This window comes from Toxotes jaculatrix, chromosome 9 (assembly GCF_017976425.1).
Source record: "Toxotes jaculatrix isolate fToxJac2 chromosome 9, fToxJac2.pri, whole genome shotgun sequence".
Lineage (NCBI taxonomy): Eukaryota > Metazoa > Chordata > Actinopteri > Toxotidae > Toxotes > Toxotes jaculatrix.
In genome coordinates this window covers 9,612,766-9,635,527 of record NC_054402.1, presented here as the reverse complement: position 1 = coordinate 9,635,527, position 22,762 = coordinate 9,612,766, and the positions used below count along the sequence as shown (strand labels likewise).

The 22,762-nt window shown below is 41.2% G+C and overlaps 1 protein-coding gene across 1 annotated transcript in view; it reads left to right on the top strand.

Moving 5' to 3' along the window:
• The first annotated feature begins 17,820 nt into the window (after nucleotides 1–17,820).
• Nucleotides 17,821–22,762, top strand: part of LOC121186812 (rho guanine nucleotide exchange factor 26-like) — a 51,303-nt gene continuing 46,361 nt past the window's right edge. The window contains exons 1-4 of the mRNA XM_041045612.1: nucleotides 17,821–18,006; nucleotides 18,515–20,192; nucleotides 20,919–20,970; nucleotides 21,132–21,274. Coding sequence (XP_040901546.1) covers nucleotides 18,609–20,192; nucleotides 20,919–20,970; nucleotides 21,132–21,274 — 1,779 coding nt within the window. The 5' untranslated portion in view covers nucleotides 17,821–18,006; nucleotides 18,515–18,608. The remainder of the gene's footprint in view (nucleotides 18,007–18,514; nucleotides 20,193–20,918; nucleotides 20,971–21,131; nucleotides 21,275–22,762) is intronic.

Sequence of the window (22,762 nt, the reverse complement as noted above, 5' to 3'; positions counted from 1 at the left end):
TCTCATCTTTAAAATCTTAATTATCTCCCTTGATCCTCTTTCAATTTGCAACTGTGAGTTGACTCCAGTTCTGATAACACTGATTGATGTCTGGGATGTTTATCATGGAGCGTGTGAATTGTCAGCTGTAATGAGGCCTAATAACTGCAGCAACTGTCTGTCCAAAAACAATCTTAAATAAATCAATAAACAATGTGGAACAGATGAATGCAGCTGTGTTCGAGAGGGAAAAGAGTTGGAGACAAGCTGGAGCCAGCAGATGAGAGGTAAAGAGAAGCGAGGGAGGTGAGAAAACACTGGAACATGAGGGATGAGACACTGCAGGTCTCTCATTCAAGCTAAGACCATTAGGGTCCATGCAGGCAGATCATATGGCACACAGTCATTACTGCTCTTTATTTATTTACCCTGACACACACACACACACATAAATTCCACCATGTCACATTTCCTGTAGAGTTAGTTTTCTTGCACAAACCCCTTTAGCCTTGAAGCCAGACAAATGAGTATCCAAACACAAACATGCACATGGGCTTGTGCAAACTGTGCCTTTCCTAGAGCGTGTCACACATGAGCGCACATCCCTGAATGCTCATAACATGCCGCCAGTCCTCCCCCCTCCTTGTTCCTGTTTCTTCTTCCTGTCCATGGATCCAGCCTCTGGGCTTGCCTTCTCATGTCATCTCAGGGTGCGTAAGCCTCCAGACCATATGGGCTTTGAGGGGCTTAGTGGACCTCCAGCCAGCCCCCCTTGGAGGGCCTGCTGTTTTAGAAGAATACAGGGGCATCATGTCATCTTTTCAGCTACTTCAAACTTCCTGTCTGGAAAATGAAAGAAAGTCTGATGGGCTGACATCATTTTGTTACCTCCCATTCTCTCCTTTTTCCACCCCGTCTGATTTTATTTAAGCCTGGACATTTTGAATATTTGTAAGCAAATATAATTCATTGCTTGCCTCTGCAGTGTTAGCTTGTTGTGTAGTTATTATTTGGTTTGTGATCTGTGTATCTCAGCAATCCAGGATGGGCAGATGGCTCTATCTTGCTCACCAATGACTCTCTGTCTGTCTCATCCTCTTCTTCCTCTCCATCATGTCTGTCTTAATGTGTGAGCCTGTCTTTGTGTCTGATTGTGTGTGTGTTGTTTTAGGAATATGTACTCTGTGGACCATATGGTACAACACTGCCTGCTGGGCAAAGATAAATCCCACATGCAAAGGCTGCAGAGACACCAGTACACGCACACACACATCCACACATGTTCTACACCGTTAGCCCAACCTCAGTATCATGTACTTGTATTGTGCATTGTAATTAGTCTGCACCTTCACGTCTGTTGTTGTATAACAGCGATACCCAACAGGCTTGCCTTGTGTTCATCTGTCAGTCTCTCTGCTCCCCTTGCTGTCTTCCATCCTCCTCCTCCTCCTCACCCTCCTCCTCCTCTGGCTGATTTGCTCTCTACCTGCCTGCCTATACTTGTCTACATTTCATGCTTTCCATCTTTCTCTGAAGCAGCGTGCCCCCAGCTTACCTGAGTCATCAGGCCTTTCCTGAGCCATACCGCAGGAGTCTACTCATACCTTCTTCCTACACACCCAACTACCCATATGGAAGTTTTGTCTATCTACTTTGTCAGTTCAGAGAACTGTACATTCTCGCTCTGCCTCTCTTTTAAATCTTTTCTATCTTTATCTTACTCCCCCTGATCTCTTTCTCTACCTCCATATTTCCAACTGCATATGTTCATAAAATTTCAACTCTTGCATAAACTTTACAGTTTACAGGACCATACCAGGGGTTTGCATGTTTTCAACTAGAGATCATGTTTACTTTAGATTACAAATTACAACAAACCATTCTGAAAATCATGCTGTTGCTTGGATGTATTGTATTTGTATGTACAGTTCCCAGACAGTCATTTTCATTTCTGTACAGTTTGAAAATCAGTTTGCAGGCTTTAAAAACTTGAGTTGTGTAATACACAATCTTATTCTGTGAAGATATATTGCTTATATTTCTGTCTCGTTTTCAAGGTGAACATAACTTTTGTCTAATCTGATTGCTAAGAAAACAAACAGGACATTTAGACAGAATTTCGAAAGTTTTTTGAATGAGAAGCACAACTTCTTAAAGAATCCAAGCAAGGCCAGTTGCCCTTGACTTAGCACAGTGTAGGTTAGCCACCTACCATGTATTTGGTAGAGAAAACAAGAAGGAAAGGTAAAATTATTATCAAACATGTCTGTTGCAGGCATCCAGTATATCACAGTTTATAGACGAACTTCCTGGCTAAACTTTGACCTGCTACACTTACCATTTATTCAGTTTTGGTTTACCTTCAAATAAAGCAGTTTAGCAGTTTTTACAACCTGTCTGAATGTCTGACCCTTTATGTTTCTTGTCCTGTCAGACTTTCTTGTTGTTTCTGTGTTTCCAGATCTCATCAATTAAATGATCATTACAGTGGTATCACAAGTGATGGAAGTTATGGCAATAACAGTGAAAATAATACCCCGTAGTGAAAAACCAGAATTAAGTTCAACTGATGAGAAAAGTCTACAATGCATAAACAAGCAGCAATCATAAAAAATGGAACCTAAGAAGAAGCTCAATGTTGCAAAAACAGTGCTAAGATCATTTCACCTGTTCAGCGTTTGAATGTACCTATCTGCGTGTCTGTCTGTGTTTTTTACCTGTGTAGACTTGCAGCAGAGCCAGACTGCATAAAAAGGGAAGGTCACTGAAATCAAAGTACTCCAAAGCTCCCACGCGTCTCCTCTAGTCAGGCTTTCTCTCTAAGATTAGACAGATCACATAAAACCATTTACCTCGGTGTCTGTGAACACCGGGGTAAACAATGAAATATGGTGTTTTATTTAGAAATGTGAGGAAAGACAGATTGTAAACCCCCATGACACAAAATCTTCCACCCCCACTGCATATTGTGCCACAGTGTCTGCTAACTGTCTAACGTGGTAACATGGATGAGGGCACAGCTGGAAGAGAAATGGAAAGAGACATACAAAGAGGGGGGCGTAGAAGGAGACAAGGCAGTTGGAAGCTGGTTAACTGGGACTCTTTCTGACTGTTTTTGATGTTTTTCAGCAAGTCAGACGAATACAGGCGGGGATGAAGTGAGAGACAGACACACTGAGGAGGGAGGTTAAGGATAAAGAGACAAAAGCAAAGCAACGGCATTTAATATGAAACAGAATTTCAGAGGTAGCCTACTAGCTTAGTCGCCATGACAACAACACACTTAAACCAGCATTTAATTGGTGCTGTCTGCACTTGTCTGTTGTATCTCCATCCACTCCCTCTGTGTACAGTATATAATTACACTGTGATTTGTGGGTATCATGTACCAGCACAAACCTGCCCACGACATGGTATATATTATTGTGTTTGGTTTGTAATGTAATACTGTAATATAGATCTTGCTTTCTATTACTACCACATCAGATTAGGTCTGAATTTTTGGATCACCAAAATAATAACTAGCCATAAAGTGCAAGGGTCAGGAATATGGTGACTGTACTGTATATATTGAATTAATTATTTCCTTTGGGGTGAAATGTGAGGTTTCTTGAAATCAGTTAGTGGGTAGGTGAGTCAGTAGGTGATGGGGGTATATAATTTAGCCACAGGGTTCTTGAAAAGTCAGACAAGGCAGATTTTTAGGAAAGATACTGTGTTTCTGTGTAGAGATAGGGAGGGTATGTTTGCACTGGCTTGTATTTGCATGTATGAGAGAATGGGTGTCTCATGTTTATCTCACATCCCATTTAACTCCTAAAAGCTGTTGTTACTGGACATCTGATAAGCTCTCTTCCCATTTTCCGGCAAATGTGACTTATTTGTCTGAATGTTTGGCCTACAGGCAGCATTTTCTGTCATACATATTAAAATGTATGTATACTAGAGTAATAAGAAATTAAGATTCAAGCAATCATAAAAGGTTTTGTTGCAGTCTTTTCGGTCGGGACTTTTTTGTAGAGTAGGGGATATGATTCCCACTTCTGGCTCAAGGCTTGCACACAAAATCCAAGTCTGGCCAGCTTAAAACAGAAGAGGATGTTTTTGGTTTTGACATTTCACTTAAAGCATGTCTCATCTTCAGCCTCTGTAATCATCTTTCTTAAGGTTTCAGTATTTGGTGTGATAACTTTTTTTTAAGTGAGCACACTCTAAAACATTTGGGGAAAAAAATAGAAGGAGAATTAAAAGCAAAATGAGACGATGGTACTGTGGTTGGCAAACAGCAATTTTACTGTTTCTCAAGGTGCAGAGCTCTGAATGTGTCAAGCTCCCCACGGGTTATTTGTCTATTTTCAGAGAACTGTAGGCGGTAAAGAGCAAGTATTCAAGCCAGGACAAGATGGAGATGTTCTCTTAAGAATGTAACAGCTGCAGTGACAGAGAAGTGTATGCACGAGGAGAGAACAGTAAGTAGATAAGAATCACACTCCTAGTGAGTATGTAAGATGAAAGGAGTGTGCATGTTAATAAGTACAAACATCAAATGGCATAAGATAGCCAGGTAGATAGACAGAGAAATGGATTATACACTTATAAAACATGAAATATTTCTTACTTAATTACAATATTTTGTGCTAATTTATGCATTTTGTCACTTCGTCACTGTAAACCCCTTTTGATTTAATAATTTTCCACATACATTTTTCTACATCCCTCTCTTTCCACCAAAGACAATAGAGTCTGACAGCAGCTTCTCATTGCTGGTTTGCTGACTGCCAGCTCTGAGTCCTCATGTTCCAGCAGTGGTTAGTCAATCTTTATTGTATCTTGACTATTGCATCACACACTATGTAGCCACAAGGCCATAACTCCTACAACCGTTAACCCTTACTCCTTTGTTTGATTTTTTAAAAATACTGGAAGACAGGCCTCTACAGTTGAGTTACCCTTTAATAAAAAAAAAAAAAGAAAAAAATTAGGAGAAACTGGCCATGTTTTTTTTTTCTTAAAAAAAAAAAAAGCATACAGTAGGTGTTTTGATGTAAAAACACCCAGACTCAGCTGTGCATTCCTATGAAGTGAATTCATTCCCCATGCCTCCTGGGGCATACACACCAACACACACATACACATTCTCTCTCTTGCACTCTCTCACACGCTCCACACTCACATGCTGCAGAGTTTTGAGGCCGTGTCTGAGCCTGCAGTTGATGAGATAGGGTTGGGTTGCATGGCTTTGCAAGCAGGTACTATCTTAACCGTTGACGGGAAACTGAAGCAGGGTGGGATGGTGTGGCTCCAAATCTATGTGCCTGTTTGTGTGTTTGTGTCTGTGTGTGTGTGTGTGTGTGTGCGTGCGTGCGTGTGTGTGTGTGTGGTGCTTGTTCAAACGTTACCCCCTGACAAACGTTGGCCAAATGGTTTCCCAAATTCACTGTTTTCCCTCGATGAATGCTTCTTCTCACTCATGGACTGAGCGGGCTCTTGTGCTTTGTGTGAATGAGTATGTCTGCCCCCCCCCCCCCCCCCCCCCCCCCCCAAAAAAAAGAAAAGAGTAAAGAGAGAGGAGCCATACTGTAGGTCAGTCTGCATTCTGCCATTTGGCCACCAGACGGGACAGTTTGGCGACTGTACTAACTGGTACCATTGTATTCTATTGAATGAAGGCCCTGTCATAGACCCACAAACACACTGACCTAGCTTTGTTTTCTGTCCAAACCATTGGGCTCAAGTGCTGCGCTGTGTATTATTAATGATATAGGCACAAGTGATTTTCACGTTTCACATGTAAAATGTAAGAAGTCATATGTGGAAACATATATTTCATCTTCTAGTATTACATGTGATAAATTCACAAATAGGCATGTGCTTTTTGGACATTTAACATGTCAGATATCATATTTATATAATATATAAAAGTTTTCATACATTTTTTAAAAGTATTAATTAAATTTGGGAATTTAATAGTAAGAACTAAAATATCCCTAATCTTCCAGTAGTAGAAGACGTATTGTTTGTGACAGTTTTCAGGGTATTGGTGAGAAACACATTCATAAGCAGTTCGGATGAGATCAGGACACAACAAACAGATGTGAAAATAACAGTATATTTCAGTACAAGACACTGAAAATGTGTGGTATCCAAGTCCATAAAGTCCTCCTGTTAGAATCACATTACATTGTCTTGAACTAGTAGGGAAAACAGTCTGAAAATGGTTTGTCCTGTAAGAGAGCATGAATTTCAAATGTATAATGTATTTTATTGTTACAAGTTTCTCAGATATCCACTGTTAAAGCATGCTACCTGCATTCCAGGGGCATCAGCAGGCAAAACGGACCCTGTGGCCTGTTTTACATATAGTTTTCTAATTTGGTTTGAGATGTGAAAAGATGTCATGGTGAAGTGTTCCATTAGTCTGTGGGGGTCACAGTCAAACCGTTCATCTGGGAGAGAAGGCTCTCTTCCAGTGTACCATCCTTAGAGAGAGGGAGATAAAGGAGGGGTTAGTTGAGTGTGGATAGATGACTCACAGTGTGTAGGAGCAGGAAAAATAGATTAGAGTTCTCTGGACCCTCAGGCTTTTTATTTTATCTCGTATTGCAAAAGAGTGACAGAAAGATACAAAACTAAAGATGAGAAATACCACTGCTCTGAGCAGCGTGGAAAGCTAGGAGCCATCCATCTATCCCTCTATCTATCTATCTAGATAAATATTAAATATTTGTTTTCTACTCTAGTTCCTCTGTCTCCCTTCTACTGTGTGGGCGCGTAAAGTGTCAGTCAGCAGAGATTTTACATTGTTCTGAGATGAAGTGCAGGCATCTGCATCATGGCAGAGCTTATTATATGACTGACATAAATCAAGATGAGGAATATGGAAATACTGGGACAAAGATGATAATGAATGTGATAATCTGCGATATTTTCTTATAGATAATTTTTGGTTTTGTTGCTGTCAGATATAAAATGATGGTTCCATCAAAGGGCCACTCCACTGATTTTACATGTCAAACCGTTGTATTTAAAAAGCGGGCTTTTAATGAACTTTGTTGAGGCTGGAAAAAATAGAGAAATCAAGTTGCACATTATGGGGATCATACAGTCCAGCTTCTTTGGAGACTAAAAATGGTCATATTTTGGCCACTGCTGCATCAGTTTTGACCTTTTTCAAGGAACTCGAAAAAAACGTAGTGCTGCATGTGCATTAAGTTGGGGTACTTGTGCTTGACAGATTTTTGAATTGTCAATGTTGGTACAGCACAGACTACAAGATCCTAACTTTTAGACCCTGTTATGGGCTGAAGTCAAACACCCTAGATCCCCAATGCTAGTGTTTTCATTCCCAGTTAAATTCCCTCATCTTGCAAACTTCCAGCTTAGCACCTTTCGACAAAGGTGCTAAGTTGGTAAAACTGCCTCTAAATGCCCCCTAATAGAAATTGTTAGTGCCAGTTCATTTTGAAAGAGCAATGGTCAATCAGCAATAGGCATTTGCGTTTACAGGACTAGCCCTACTGTTGCAGGCCAGAAACACAATGACAAGGAAATAATACTAGAAAAAATTGACAGCAATGTTGATTTCAGCATATTTTGTTTACAAAGTGATCTCCTGGCAGTGCCGCACAAAAACACCATTGTTGTGTTCAAAATCCCCTCTTATTTACCACAGAGTACTCACAGAGTATTTTTTTTAATGTAGTAAATGAGAATTCATGCTCTACTTTTGACAAAGTAACGTTGAAAAAACAAAAATTACATCCGAATCCCATGGACTGCCGCTTTAATAGTTAAGACATGAGTTCACTTCTTTCAGTGATGAGCTCATGCTGCAGTGTCTTTGATCACTCATGGCCACGATTGCTTCCTTGAACCCCCCCACCTGTTCCTCACCGTGCTGGCTTAAAACATCAACCATTCATCCTAACAGTTATCCCTCTATTGTTTTAGTCACACTGCAGTGGAGGGCATAAATTTGTTAGTGATGTCAGTCTGATGATATCATTGTTTTTGTGGAGGCAAGCCATCTTAAATCATTTATTGTAGACGTCTTCAGCACCCTGCAGACTTTGATTATATGACAGTGACTTCATACCACCACCACTTCAGTCTCAGAGTGTGCACCGTGTCAATACATCCCGCAGGGTATTTCCAGGAAATCACATTTGGAGAAGGACAGAGAAAATTTCTGCAGCGCTGCTTTCATAATGTGTCACAAGTGCTGGAAAGCATTGACACGGTGGTGAGTGTCATGTGTCTCCTCCAGCCGTTGTTTGTTCTCAGTTTTTTTTTTTTTTTTTTTTGGTCACAAGGTTTATGTTACAAAATGTGTCTGCACTTTTGCAACTTAGACCAAGGAAAACATAGACCCTCACTGTAAAAATATGATACATTGAAAACAATGCTAGTGTATAGAAAGAGAAAAATCTAGGTCTGGGGAATGAAAACCAGATGAAACACTTGGACAGGAATGCTGCCTGAGAGGAAGGCAATGTGAGCAGATGAGAGAGAAAGGGATGCTGCCAAATTTGTCAGCGGCAGACGTGGCATGTTGGGCAGAACTGTCATTCAGCAGTATTCTGGGCCACTCAGGAACAGTTGATCTACGGCAAGCTGAGAGGTGTGGGAGGGAAGACTGACAAGAGACGGTGACGAGGGATCTATTCAGAGAGCCCCTCTGTATTAGGGCTGAGTGACAGGACAGTGAGGTGTGTGAGAAGGATGTATATTCAAGTGATTTAGAAGGACAGCAGTGTGGAGTATGTTGTGTGCTCATGTCAAGCAGATGAGTGCTGTCAAACTGAATGATTTTTTTTTTTTTTTTTTTTTTTACCATTCACTGAGAATCTGTGTGTGCTGTGGCAGGAATCAAAAGAGCTATTTTGCCTGTCCCTCAAAATACAGTCACACACATTCACAGATTCTTCAACTGCAGCCAGTTTTGTAAGTTCAGATTGGCCTAGTAGCATGCGTCAATAATAATCAGCATCAATAGACTTTGACTCACAACCTTGTCACCAAGCAAAAGAGAGAGAAAGAGGAAAATATGGAAGAGGAAAAAAAACTATGAAGATGGCTGAGGAAACTGGGCTGGAAGAGGACTGAAATAGCCTTTGGCGCAGTATGACTAAGACTTTAATTGCAGAGGGACAGAGATGTTGCCCTCTATTGTGTGTGTGTGTGTTTCTGTGTGTGTGTGTTTGCTTGTCTGCAACATGTAGCTGCTTCCTTGTTTATCTCCAATACAAAGATATTGCTTATCATGCAGTTATCATGCAGTTACAAAATACGTTTCATGTCTGTGTCTTAGCTGATTTAACTGTCAGCTGGTTTTGAGCTTGTCTGTGTGTTTGTGTGTTTTCCCCCCAGGAGAAAACTGAACAAGGATTTTTTGATCCTCTGAGGGTAAATTGCAGTTGTTGTTTGCCGACCTCCGGTCAAAACACACACACACACACACACACACATACAGCCACTTTACAATACGCCTACATTCCTCCTTCCTCTGTCTCTTTCACACTTTTTCTTCAACACATAACATTTTTTTCTGATGTGATTAACACAAATAGAGCCTCTTCATCTTTCTCCCTCTCTCTCTCTCAACAGACCTCTTTACAGGAGGTTTTCTGCCACCAGATGACTCAGATTGAAGCTGCAGGGTAAGTGGCAAGTCCGTTGTTGCATTATGTGTGTGTGTATGTGTGTTTGTGAGTGGAAAGACATGGAGGTGCAAACCTTGGGACTTGTGTCTTGGCTGTAGAAAATCCCAGAGGAAAGCAATTGTCCCTAATTATAGTCAACATATTGCCAATGAGTCTCAGTTGTTACAGCTATTTACCTAAAACACAATGATGAATCAGTAGCTGCAGGGGAAACTCCACTGAGGGAATATTGCAGAGGTATCAAGATTCATCAGTTAATCTGTTTTCACACTGAATGAATAAAAGAATATTCATCTTACAGTTTTGGTGAAGCTCTATCACCTCGGTCGCTCCAGCAGTGTGAAGAAACTGTAGAAGAAAGTGAATGAGTTTGTCGCTCGCATACACACATTCACAGTTTCTTTCCCAGTTACACACACAAGTGCAGACTCCACACCATAGTTGTCGGGGAGGAAGTGATGCTATCACCTCTTCCTGTTCGAGTGTTGGTTTTGTTGGTAATTTTGGTGTGTGTATTATATAGACTCTGTGTAATTATATAAGCTTATGTACTTCCATGGGTGTGTCCCAATAAATAATATTTGAATAAGATCGTCTTTATTGTATATTAACGTCTTCCTCTTTGTCAACAGAGAGAGATACGTTAGTGATGCATGACAAATGGATGGATGGTAAATTTTCTCTTCTGTTTGTTTTCAGTTCTTTTCTAAACCGATTGGATACAGGTACTGAGAAGTTATCAGTTTATTTAGAAAAGGCCTTGACTGAGATTTCAGATCTTTGTACACAAGGGCGTCATTGCACAAAAAGCCAGAGATTACAAAACAAGTAAGACAGAGTAATAATAAATTTGATAAAATATGAAGATAATAATCAAAGGGCACTAGATTTTTATGCACAGTGTTTCTTGGAGCTAAGTTCTTGCAGTGACAATGCTAACATGCTTTGCAGGTACGCTTACCATGTTGACCATTTTAGTTTAGCATGCTAAGTTAAGCTAATCAACCCTGAATGAATGCCTGTGCCACATTTAAATGCTATCCATCCAGTAGTTGTTGAGACATTACACTCAAAACCACAAATGTCAGCCTCATTGTGGCACTGGAGGAAAATTCAGGGGATTGCCAAAGTTATTACGATTTTTCATCTTGGAACCTTAAATGACTGCAGCAAATACTGTGGCAATCCATCAAGTAAATGTTGAGACATCTCAGTCTGGAACAAAGTAAGGGACTGATGAACCAACATCTAGACATTCATACCGAGACACCACTAGCATTAACAAAAAAAAAAGATACTCAGTGAGTAAGAGTGACTGAATCTCATAGCCTACGGATGATGATGTAGGCCCATAAACACACCTGGTGGTGAGGCTTAGTTGAAACACTACCTGAGTAAACATCCCTTGCCTTCACTCCTCACACCTGCTTATCCTTCCATAAACTTTGTCCAGACTGGCCCCAGGCAGTGTGGCTCTCTCCTGCGCAGGTCTGGAGAAGGTGTGGGTCACTGCACAATGAGAAGAGAGATTTCAGTTTGATTTAATTAAAGGGTTCGTTAGGCTGCCTTGAGAAGAGTAATTAGTTGACTTGATGGGTTCACTGGAGCGGAGGTGAGGGTCATGAGTAGCGAACTAGACGGGTGTTTGTGTGTGTGTGTGTGTGTGTGTGTGTGTGTGTGTTGGGGGGGGGGGGTTCAGGATGAGTCAGCAGCAGCAGAAGGAGGACTGGCAGAGTGATGGGGTCACACAGTAAGAAGACAACAGAAGGCCCTCAAATGATGAAACTGTGGAAAGATGGCTGACAAGAAGCCAGAGTGTATAGAAGCCCAAACCAAAATTACATAGAAATATACTGTATAAAGATCTGTATAAATAAATTCGATCTAAATTTTATAGAAAGCATGTTTAGCATGGTTAGACTGAAATATGTCATTTCATTGTTCCAGAATGCTCATTGTTCCAAAATGACTGCAGTTTGTCGTGCACTGAATTTCATGAAGTTTGATATATAATATATAATATATAATATAAATATGTTTATTTTGTGGAATCTGATCTTTTTGTGTGACTCTTGGGTAACTGAGATGTTTTCTTAAGATTGCATGAAGTTCCATTATCACATTTACTGTCAGAAGTTGGTGTACTTAAAATGGCTAAATCCATGGCAACATAATAAGCTCCACAGGGGCTTATATTAATTCCACCTTCAGATTGTCATTCATGAAAGACAGAGCAGTCAGTGGGCTGTACTTTATATCTCCGTCTTGTACAGCTTCAGAACTAATGCTTGGTTTCTTTTGTTGATCACAGGAACAGAGCTCATCAGTGATTTCAGTTTTATTGACTAGAAGCAGTTAAATAAATTATAGAAAGTGAAGCCCCAGAACGGCTCATTATGTACCCAGTGCAAGACACTGTGTTTGTCTTATGTAAATACATTATTATTTAAGACCCAGATGGGCTGAAAAATGTAAAATGCAAAAGTTTTTATAATTACTGAAAATCTATTTGTGATTTTAAGCAGTATGGTGTGACAGGATATTCTGATAGGCATTAGCAATGCCACCTGGGAAACATCAGGAGTGTAAACTCAAGCATCTGCATGTATCTCTCTCACTTCTGTATTGCAATCTTTTTTTCTTGTTCTCAAAATATGCCCTCTACTGGTTATAACTGGTATTATTTCAGTTAGCTGGGTGACACAGTATTTCTACACCATCCTGCTAATCAACCAGGAAATCTGATTCAAACACAAAGCTTCCATGACAGGCCTGTGATAATCATTCTCACATTTAGGTCACACATTTCTACTGCCAGGACACTGCTGTAAATTACACAAACACAGCCGTCACCTCCAGCTTTGATCTATTTCTGCTTTCTCCATCCGTGCCCAGTAGTGCATGTCTCAATGCCACATCTACGGCAACATGCCACACATGATGACATCATCATCCTGGGGCAAACAGCCAATGAAAACCCACAGGGGGGAGTCAATCACGGGTCACTGCAATAACATCAGCCAATCAGCACAAGCCAAAAGTCCCGTAACCATGGTGATTAGCCTGGGTTCAAATACGTGGATGCGTGGCAGATGCCCCCTGTGTCGGCTCCATATGCACTTGTGTACATAGACTGACCTGCTGTATGAATACTATACTGTGCTTGAGTACATGCATGAAGGGGCACAGAGATGTTGTCAGCTGAGGTGAACTCACTCACACCACCACACATACTATAATGAGCTGTTGTCCTAGTTTTGTAACATATGGCGTATGCATACATAATGTGATCCATACATGTATTAGACATGCTTTTTCTCAAGCTTCTAAATGTGTTTCCTGTTTGGTATGCACTTTTTTTTCAGCCGTTGTAACTTATAGCTATGGTAATTACAGTTGTTACCTCTCCTCTGTATTGTTCTCCAAGAGGATGGATGAGGAGACGTGTGGGTGGCAGTGAAGGGTTCAGGGAGGGGAGGCAAGGACAGCGAGCAAACAGCACTGCTGAGTAGGAAAAGTACAATGGGCTGTGAGTCAGAGGAAAGTGAGGAGAGAGCAGCAAAGGGAAAGAAAGAGGTATGCTGAGAAAAGGTCAGTGTGTGGAGGGCTTTTTTAAAATGCCAGAAGATTGAGAAAGCCCAGGAATGTTGTGCTCATGCTATCTCTCCGTGTCATGGCTCTAATGTTCATATCTGGATAGGTAGGACTTGAGCAGGTGACTCACGATGCACAGAGGAGAGAGGGTGGGAGCACTGCTCAACTGAAGTTCCACATGAAAATGCACTGAAAGGCCTACAACAATATTTATTCCTGGCATACATTTAAACTACTTGTGTTTTAGCAGGTGGTGCATTTTAATGCAAAGTGTTTCTCTTCACAGTTTGCAACAACAAAACAGTTTGACCTCTTCTCTCTCCTGCTTCCCCATTCATTGATTCTTCTGCCACACCAACATAATGATCATCTGACCCCTGCATTCCTGACTCCCAAGGCTACATACACTGTTGTTATCCCCATTGTCTGTGAATTATCTGAATTACATGCTACACTACTTTGCACACCCAGCAGCAAAACAGAGACCACAGTCATCCAAGCTATTCATGTACACAGCCCGGACTTCTTTTTCAACATGTTGTCCATCTTCTGCTGTTGTGGTGTGTGTGTGTTTTGTCTCTTTGTCTCTCTTTATCAGAAGTGAACAGATTCAGTTCTGAACAAATTCTGGACAGGAGTCATGCTGACACAAGGCTGTCCAATAGCAGACCTGAGTCCATCCTGATAAGATATTATCATGCAGTACATCCGCCTTTATCAACGGCTTCACTGATGCATTTGCATTCATTTTTGTGGTCCTTGTTATGTACTTTGTTGGAGGGATAAATGGTTAAGACTATCCGCATCGCTACATCCAAATAGTTTTTGCCTCCAACTCAACACAATGGAGATGAATGGGATTTCATTTGCGGTGACCACTCATTGGAAAATGACATTTGAAAATTTTGAGCAGCAAGCTGTCTTTTCAGACCCAGTGTCTTTGTCACTCTGGGCAATCCACAGACTTATTTGAGGATAATTTTTAGTTTTTAGAAATTCTGTTCTATTCTGTTATATATATCACAAACGTATATCTGAATACCTCAACAGCCTCCCTGGATACCACCAGGGGTTGGTGAGAAAATATGTTTTTGTTTATCTTTGTAATTTGATGAAATTACCCCTCAACAGGCCTACTGTAAGGGCTGTGTACAAGAAAAATCCTCAAACCACTTTACCCCAAACCCTCAAAAGATCATGTGTCTAAAGTTAGATTTCAAAACCTAATGCTTGCAGCAAACTGCTGCACAAATATTTTTCCAGCAGAGTCTGGCAGTTTAATGCAAATGCACACAACAGCCGTGAACACTTCAGGTTAAAACCTGCAGGTTAAGCAGCTTAAATACAAAAGAATGGAGGCTAATGCAGTAATCCTTGGCACTTGGTACAACAAGATATTCTTTGTTTCTGTAATGTACACTACATTTAGGCTGTAAGCCATATTAAAGCATTTTGTGTGTATTTCTTTTAATTATAGTTTTGTTTGATCACTTCTTTATTTTTGTCTTTCAACAAGGATCTGGATAAGAATCTGCTGCTTAATTACTTGAATGTTTCCAGTGTTCATTAACTACATTACTAACAATTCATATCCTTTCTGAATATTCTCTTTAGAATGAACTTAATGAACTCAGTGGCTGTTATCAGTGGAGCTGAGCTGTCTTAAGAGGAAACCAACCAGCAAGGAATGCTGGACTACATTTTCATTTAAGATCTATTCATAGAGGGTCAGCAGGGCTGCTAGTTTATACTTGCAGTCGACAGTAGAGATGACTCATTTGACGATAAACTAGACCACTTAGATGTGGGGAGCAGATAGGTTTGTGTGACCAAAATGTATTATGAGCTAGGATACAAGGATTCACAGTGGTAGCAGTTCCCTGTTTTCTTTTTGTCTTTTTCTCCAGAAGCATTACTTCACCAGAAAAACTGGTTCATCTGCCCTGACTGCTGGGTTTTACTTCATTTCTGCTTTCAGAACAGTTCACCCCTCCAAATGCTTGCTTTGACTAAAAATCTAATCCATGACTGTGTAAAGAAATTTTGCAATTTATAGCCACATGTCAATATCTCACCAACATATTCCACGAATGACACCAGCTCAGCTACTTACCTTTTTCAAGATGTTATGTCTTTGACTCTATTTTTTGTTGATGGGCTGCAGACTCCAGCAAAACACAGAAATCAGTTCTCCTCTTCACTTTCACAGAAATCAGAAATTCCCCCATAAAATTAATGGGAAACTTTCTGTTCCGTTCATATTAATCACATTAGTTTTTTTTTTTCCATGAGCTGTCCTGTCACTTTCACACTATCACCTTAGTTCTGTTCAAACTTTTTTAGGACAAGCAAAAGTCCACACAGGCAAAGCTAATGCTCTTGCCTTATCTGTCTTTTAATGTGTGGAAGAATAAAGAGAGATATCTGGAGAAGCTGGAGGTATGAGCTTGAGCCGGAGTCAGGGTCAGTTACAGAAAACTGTGGAGATTCACCATCTCAGGCAGATGTTTTCTGGTTCAGGGGGATTGCATTTGATCTTTCCAGTCGGAGGTGAGTGTCATGTCTGATGGCAAAGGAAGTGTCATCTATTTTTTTTTAAACCAAACAACATGAGGAAACATATAGCTCTTCCAAACAATACAACAGGATATGCTGCTGCACTTCCTCAATAGAACATTATGAGGAATGTCACACCACATGAGTCACATGGGGTCTGTGTGATGAATACTAGTATGAAAATATTGTTGTGGTAATAAACAATGATAACTATGATGCTGGTGAAGATATTACAGTAATATTTATGTGGGTGTGATTAGGCAGAAACAGATTATTAAATGTGTGCCATCATTGCTTTATTCTGTGAAGTCTGAAAAATTTGCATAAACATCAAGAGGGATTTGATTGTAATGATTATTTATGCTGAATTTTCAGAATTCACACAGAATAAAGCAATGATGGAACATATTTACTAATCTATTCCTGTCCTGTGTTTTAGTAAGTTTAAGTTCCCCCCAAAGTTCTACATTAAAAAAAAAAAAAAAAAAAAAATTTCCCCACAATGCAACTGACTGCAAGGACAAACTGTGTAAAGGTTTGTGTGATCTTGTTCTGTGAAACTGTGTTTATATGGGTGACATTTGTTTAGTCCTGATTCCTGCCTTCATCCATCTTAATCTCTTCAGCACCCTGCCTGCCTGATGCTTGCCTTAAGAACTTAACACTTTAAGGATGATTCACACATCATTATGGAAATAGTGAATATTTCTTAGTCTGTCACTGGATTGCAATCATAAAGAGAATAACTTGTAAGTGTATAAATGTATAAATAATTCATATTTAGATTAAAGTTCTGAAGTCACCTCTCTGCTTTCCAATGAGTAATAGTGTTTGGTAAACATGACAAGTGCGCCCCTCATCGGTTAAATAGGCGAAGCACTGGCGAGCTACGCCGTGATGCACAATTCATGAGACATGCCGCCCATTACAGCCTGATTAGTAAATTGTTAGTAGCTGTTACCTGTTAAATTAATTGTAAAAGTTTTTATGTACTTCGGAATTTCCGATGTCATTGTGTCAAACGTTTTAGCAACTGAAAGACGGTCCTTTATATGTGTTTAACTTCTGGAAAACATGTTTGTCACGCAGAGAATTTCGCAATCTTAAATTTTCAAAGATGCATAAATTAACCACAGCCGCATGTTGCATAACACATTTTTATTAGAGCGAGAATGAAAAGCTATAAATCCTTCAACATCTGGTGCTTACTCAATTCTTGTTAGAAGCATCTGCAAATGCCATTGCGATACAGACAAAAGGGATATTTAACGGACTCTTCTTTGTGAGAGAGGCAGGATGAGCTTATTTTAAAGACATGAGTAGACACACCATCAGTCTGTGATGAAATCTTTTTGGAATACAGCGTTGTGGTTCATCCGAAAAAAAAAACAAACAAAAAAAAAACGCTAAATGCTATGATTTCCTGTTGCAACTGCGCGACAAAACACACGATGGCGCACAACAACAACCAGTAAAACGGACTTTTCTAAACCCTCTAGGACCTAGGACAGCTTCAAAGCTTACTTTGATGATATATATGAACTAGTCACTAATATAATTATTCTTATTTGTCACTTAATTTTTTTTATTAAACATTTTCAGTACGCAAGCAGATAAGTGATATATGGAATAAATTAATAATATAAATAAAACTTTCAATTATGTTATCATTAGAACATTCAGCATTCATACATCAAAACAGTCCTTAAATAAAATGAATATATAAATAAAGTAAGAATAAGTATACTTATGCACCATGCCGTCATAACTCTTTTCGTTTAAAACTTTTAAATGATCCGTATACAGACTTAATTACATCAAGAAACTATTTACCGTACAACATGAATGAAGCTAAATGTAAACTGACGAAGCCTCACTTGTTTTGTCGGGAATCCACTTTGTTAAGCACAAAATATGGAACAGAAACAGGTGAGTTCCTGAGAACTCCTCGCCTCAGCTCCTCAGCTCCTCCTCCTCATAGAAACTCCTCAGCTCCACCAGCAGCGCTTCAGAAACGCTCCCTGTCGCGCACAAACACTCAGCCACGCTGAAACTTCAGTAAGGCTGCTGCTCAAACTCTGGTTTCACGAACTTAATTTTGTTTCGACATCATGCTGGATTACACCCATTAACATTTATTGCTGGCCCGAAGAAAGTTATTTTCCGACGGCGCAGGTACAATGTCCGCACTGTGCACCAGATCGACCGATTAAAGGTAAGTTCGACCCGATGTTTCAAACAATTAACCCACTGAAAAAAAAACTTTTTTTGCCCGAATCAGAAACTCTGTTGTAGTCTGCAGTAAATGGCAACAGCATACCTCTTTATGTTGCGATTGTTGCAGGAATTCACAAACAGGAGAGCAAATTGTTGGGATTTCAAGTGATCGAGGAGATAAAAACAATACCAGAATCTCTAAACTCACTGTTGCTGCGGACCATTGTTTCCCACTTGGAATATTACAGTGATTGCTCACAGCTAACAATATCTTGTCAGCTTTGTGCTTGTAATTAGGGCATTTCACAACAGTGAACACACACAAAAGGATTATCAGCTGTCTTCACAGGCTTGGCTTCTTCCTTCCACTTTTTCCACTCATGTTTCCTAAGTTTAGCTGCCAATGTCGGCTCTGAATTCCTGTTAATGAGTAAACTGTGGGAATTTGGACACTGCACTGAGCTCTTTGATGCTGATTGGTATTGCTCTCTTCTGTTTATCTAAAGGGGTGAGATCAGTTCTCTACAGGGCTACAGTGTTTGTACTGTGACCTGTGTGTTTGGACACAGACAGTGAAGAGGACACAGGCACATTACAAGCATGGATATCGGCAATGATGTAGATCTGTCCAATAATAACATCACTCCTTTGTGGAAACGCCGCACAGACAATTGCAAAAAAACCCAGGACTCAAGCAAATCCAAACCTCGACCCCTCAGCTACCACATGAATGGGGTCCTGACAACGGACTTCCCTGTGGAGGACAAGTGTTCCTTCACCTTGAGCCAACCTGCTGAGAGACTGGTGGTCACAACCCAGTGTTCTGGTAGGAACACTGCGGTTTTGAAGCACACTCTACACAAACCCTCCAGGAAATCCAGAGTTGTTCGAAGTATCAGTATCGGGAACATCTCCAACGGACGATTCTCACTTTCCAAATTTAGGTCTGAGGATAACAGATCTGCTTCACTGGACAATAGGGTGTGTAATGGAGACTGTGACAGGGGGAAAACTAGTAATGGAGGGTCAGCATGGCCCGGAAAACATCTCCTGGACTCCCAGAAACACATGCCAAGTCAGTGCCGTCTGAGCTCACAGAAAGACCACGTAGCATTTGGGACAAGTTCACCTTCACCCGAATCTGTCCCTCCCAACCGTTCCTCCCCTGTCCTGTCTCAACACACTCCTAACAACAACAATTACAACCACCATGAACTGTCTTCCCTCTCGTCCGCATCCAGCCCCTCTCCTCCAGCCTGCCGTACCCCAACCCCCTCCCACAGCTCCACCTCCAGCATCCCCTCCCTTTCTTCCCTCACCTCATCAGACCCCCCGACCCCACGCTCCCCATCACCAGCAGACAGAGGACAGGCATTCCTCAGACAGTCCTCATCCTCGCCTGCCTCCTCGCAGGACACCAGGCATGCTTCTTCCTCTTCTTCCATTTCTTCCACCTCCCCCTCTCTTTCCCCATCTATCTCTCCTTCCATTGTCCTCAGTACCCACAGCCCAGCTGCCCTGAAGATGGGCACCCAGCAGCTCATTCCCAAGGGTTTAGCATCCGATATTCGGCAGAGCAAGGCACCTCCATCTGGGCAGCAAAGCCAAGGTTTGGCAGGGCTGCTGGGGTTTGATCATTCCAAGCGAGCTTTGAAAACCCTCAGCATGGTGGAGACAGGAGCCTACTTTTCCACAGGAGGAGACTGCAGTGAAGGGACAGAGGGGGAAAGTGAAATCACAGGGACTCTTAGGAGAGGCTTGAGAACTACATCCTATAGGAGGGCGGTTGTAAGTGGAGTAGACTTAGAGGTCCCATGGGTTGATCCAAAGGTTCATGGGTTGTCCCAGCCTGTTATTAAGGGGCTAGATGGGGATAATCCAGCTTCACCAGTCAGTCCAGCAAGCCCTGGCACTGTAAGCCTCACTAGCCTTGGAACAGCCAAGCCTTCCAGCCCTGGGACACCCAAACCTGCCAGTCCTGGGACACCCAAACTTGTCAGTCCGGGGACACCCAAACCTGCCAGTCCTGGGACACCCAAACCTGCCAGTCCTGGGACGCCCAAACCTGCCAGTCCTGGGACACCCAAACTTGTCAGTCCGGGGACACCCAAACCAGGCAACGTCAGGATTTCAAAGCCTTGCAGCCCTGGGGCAGAAAAGCCTGCCAGCAATGGCAAAATCAAGGTGGGTAAACCTGTTAGTCCTAAGAAGTTGAGGTGGGTTCAATGTGGAAGTGTAAGGATGTACTGAAGAAGCAAATGATGGTAATCTTGTAGAAAAAATGGTTGAAACGTGTGTTGATGTCTGAATATGTACTAACATCCCGACTGGCTCTATGCAGAATGTTTTCAAGAAATTAATTCCAAAATAAATCAATATAAGCATTAATTTGCAAAGGAAATCATTCAAATCACTGATTGCCTGTTGCTGAACTCAGCCATCAGTGCACACATACAGCCTTATAAATACCCTTCAGCCTTTGGTATTGTATTTTCTTTTCATTTACTGTTGCAGATTGAGATTTCTCAATTCAGTTAATCATAATGCTGCGACATGGACTTTCATTATTTTGGAAGGGGGGGGGGGGTAAAGTCCAAATTGTAAAATTACAACACAGACTGAGTATTGTGGGAGAAACTTAGCAACACCAGAAGTTGGGACAAGGCCTTACAAGGAAACAATTAATGTGGTTGTTGGGAGACATAACGTAATGTGACACTGTTTCTGCCCACATTTACACACACAGTGGCTCTGTAATAAAGTGGGGTTCAGTGAAGGATGTCACCAGAAAGGGCATAGGCAGGTCATGGACAGGTGACAAAGGTGACAGGTGTTAAAGTGTGTGTGTCTGTGTCTGGCTGGTCACTTAGTTTGTCCAAGTGATTACATTGTGCTACATTTCCCTTTCAGAATCCAGATAAGAAGAAAGTTTTGATCACTCAGCGGACATTTGACAGCGAAGGTGAGAAACACCCATCTGTTTTTTTGTTGTTTTTTTGTGTTGTTGTTTTTTACCACACTTTTCATTTTTACTTTTTTACTGTTCACTTTTTCCCTGTTACTCCCACATCTTTTTTTTTTCTTATCAAAGAAGCTAAAACATGACGGATCTTTCTGTTTCAGAGGAGGAACTTTATCAGAACTACCAGGAGAAGGCCTTGCATAATGATTCAGATGAGGATGCTGATTCCAGAGAACCCAGTGTCGATAGTGGCATCGTGGTGCAGTACAGACCCATACGCACCTCCTGGAGCCAGCTTAGTGTGGTCAGACATAACGCACGCACACACAAACACATACAGAGAGCTGTGGTAGCTTCCATTCTTCTTCTTATATCTTTCTCACCCTTTCTCTACATCCAGTACACACACAAACATACGATATACACTCAGTGCTGTGGTGTCTCGGAATGCTAGTGCTCTCAAGAATGCTGTCATATCCAGTTTGGCCAGAGTCCATACCCATCCTCCCACCGTTTCTGCCTTCCTCACCCCTGACTCTGTTTATCAAGGAGTACAAGAGCAGTTCTTTCAGGACTCGGGTGGGCAGGGAGGCAGACAGTCAGCCAGACCCACAGGAAGTCTTGGAATCACTTCTGGGCCTAATGCCAGTGTGTTGGCAAACTCTACTTGTCAGACTGCAAATATGCTTAAAATGTTGCCTCTAAAGAGTGACTCTGCATTACATAATATAGTTAGGGATTGGAATGGAAGGACAGAGGAATATAGAGGAAGGGAATTAACTACTTAGGCATTCCCATCTGTTTGTTTACTTGTTCAGGAGGGAAAGTGTGGGGGCAAAAACAGGCCATTAGTTCTGAAATTTCTGGGCAGTGAATAATATGCACACATACTCTAATAAATGGGAAATTGGACTGAAACTAAAGAATGTTCAGCTGCTTGACAGCTGTGGATCTGTTAGTGTGAATGTGTTTTTCCAGACAGTACATGACATAATACTGGGTGATTCTTCCTTTCAATTTTTTGTAAGGAATGCTGGAATGACGCTGTCACTGTCCTATCGTGACAGGAAATAAGTTTATTTCCAGTGAAGCTGAGAACCAGATTTGCAAGTTGTCATCATGTGAGACTTGTGTCTTCTTACTCAACTCCTCCCTTCCTTTTACTGTAACATAGCAACTCTTCTCACTAAAGGTTTGTCAACATGTCACATCCTGGAAATTTAATGTTTCCAGGAATTACCAGCTTCAGTTCCACGAGGTGGATCTTTTACAATCATGCTAAAGATGCCTGAAATTTAGTTTTGCTTCTTAAAGAAAACTTGGACTCGTTCCAGTTCCAGTCCAGTTCCAGTTACCCTGCTTTGCAGGAAAAAGTTCAGTTGGCACAACAGGGTGCACAAAAAACACTTTTAGCTAAATAGCGATAGTCATCATCTCTAATAGTGAATTGGAGGTTTGGCAGACGGAAAAGTAAGAGTGATAAATAATAAAACGGATGTTTGTGTGAGAGGAATACAAAGAAAGAACCACAAGAGATTTTTGGTCTGCTACAGGTTTGTTTGTTCTCAGTGTTTGCTGAGGGCTTCAGGGCAGATACAAGAGAGAAGGCAGGCTCCTGCAGAGCAGTATCACTTCCTTGTGCCTTTATACCAAAACAGGACGAGAAGGTAATGGGAGTAAGGAAAAATGGCCTCTCAGGATTTCTGCCTGCTTGTGTGACGTTGTAAAGTGTAATGTAAATGTGCCTCAGGTCGTAGTAGTTATGTTTGGTGAAACGTGAGACGGAGGCATG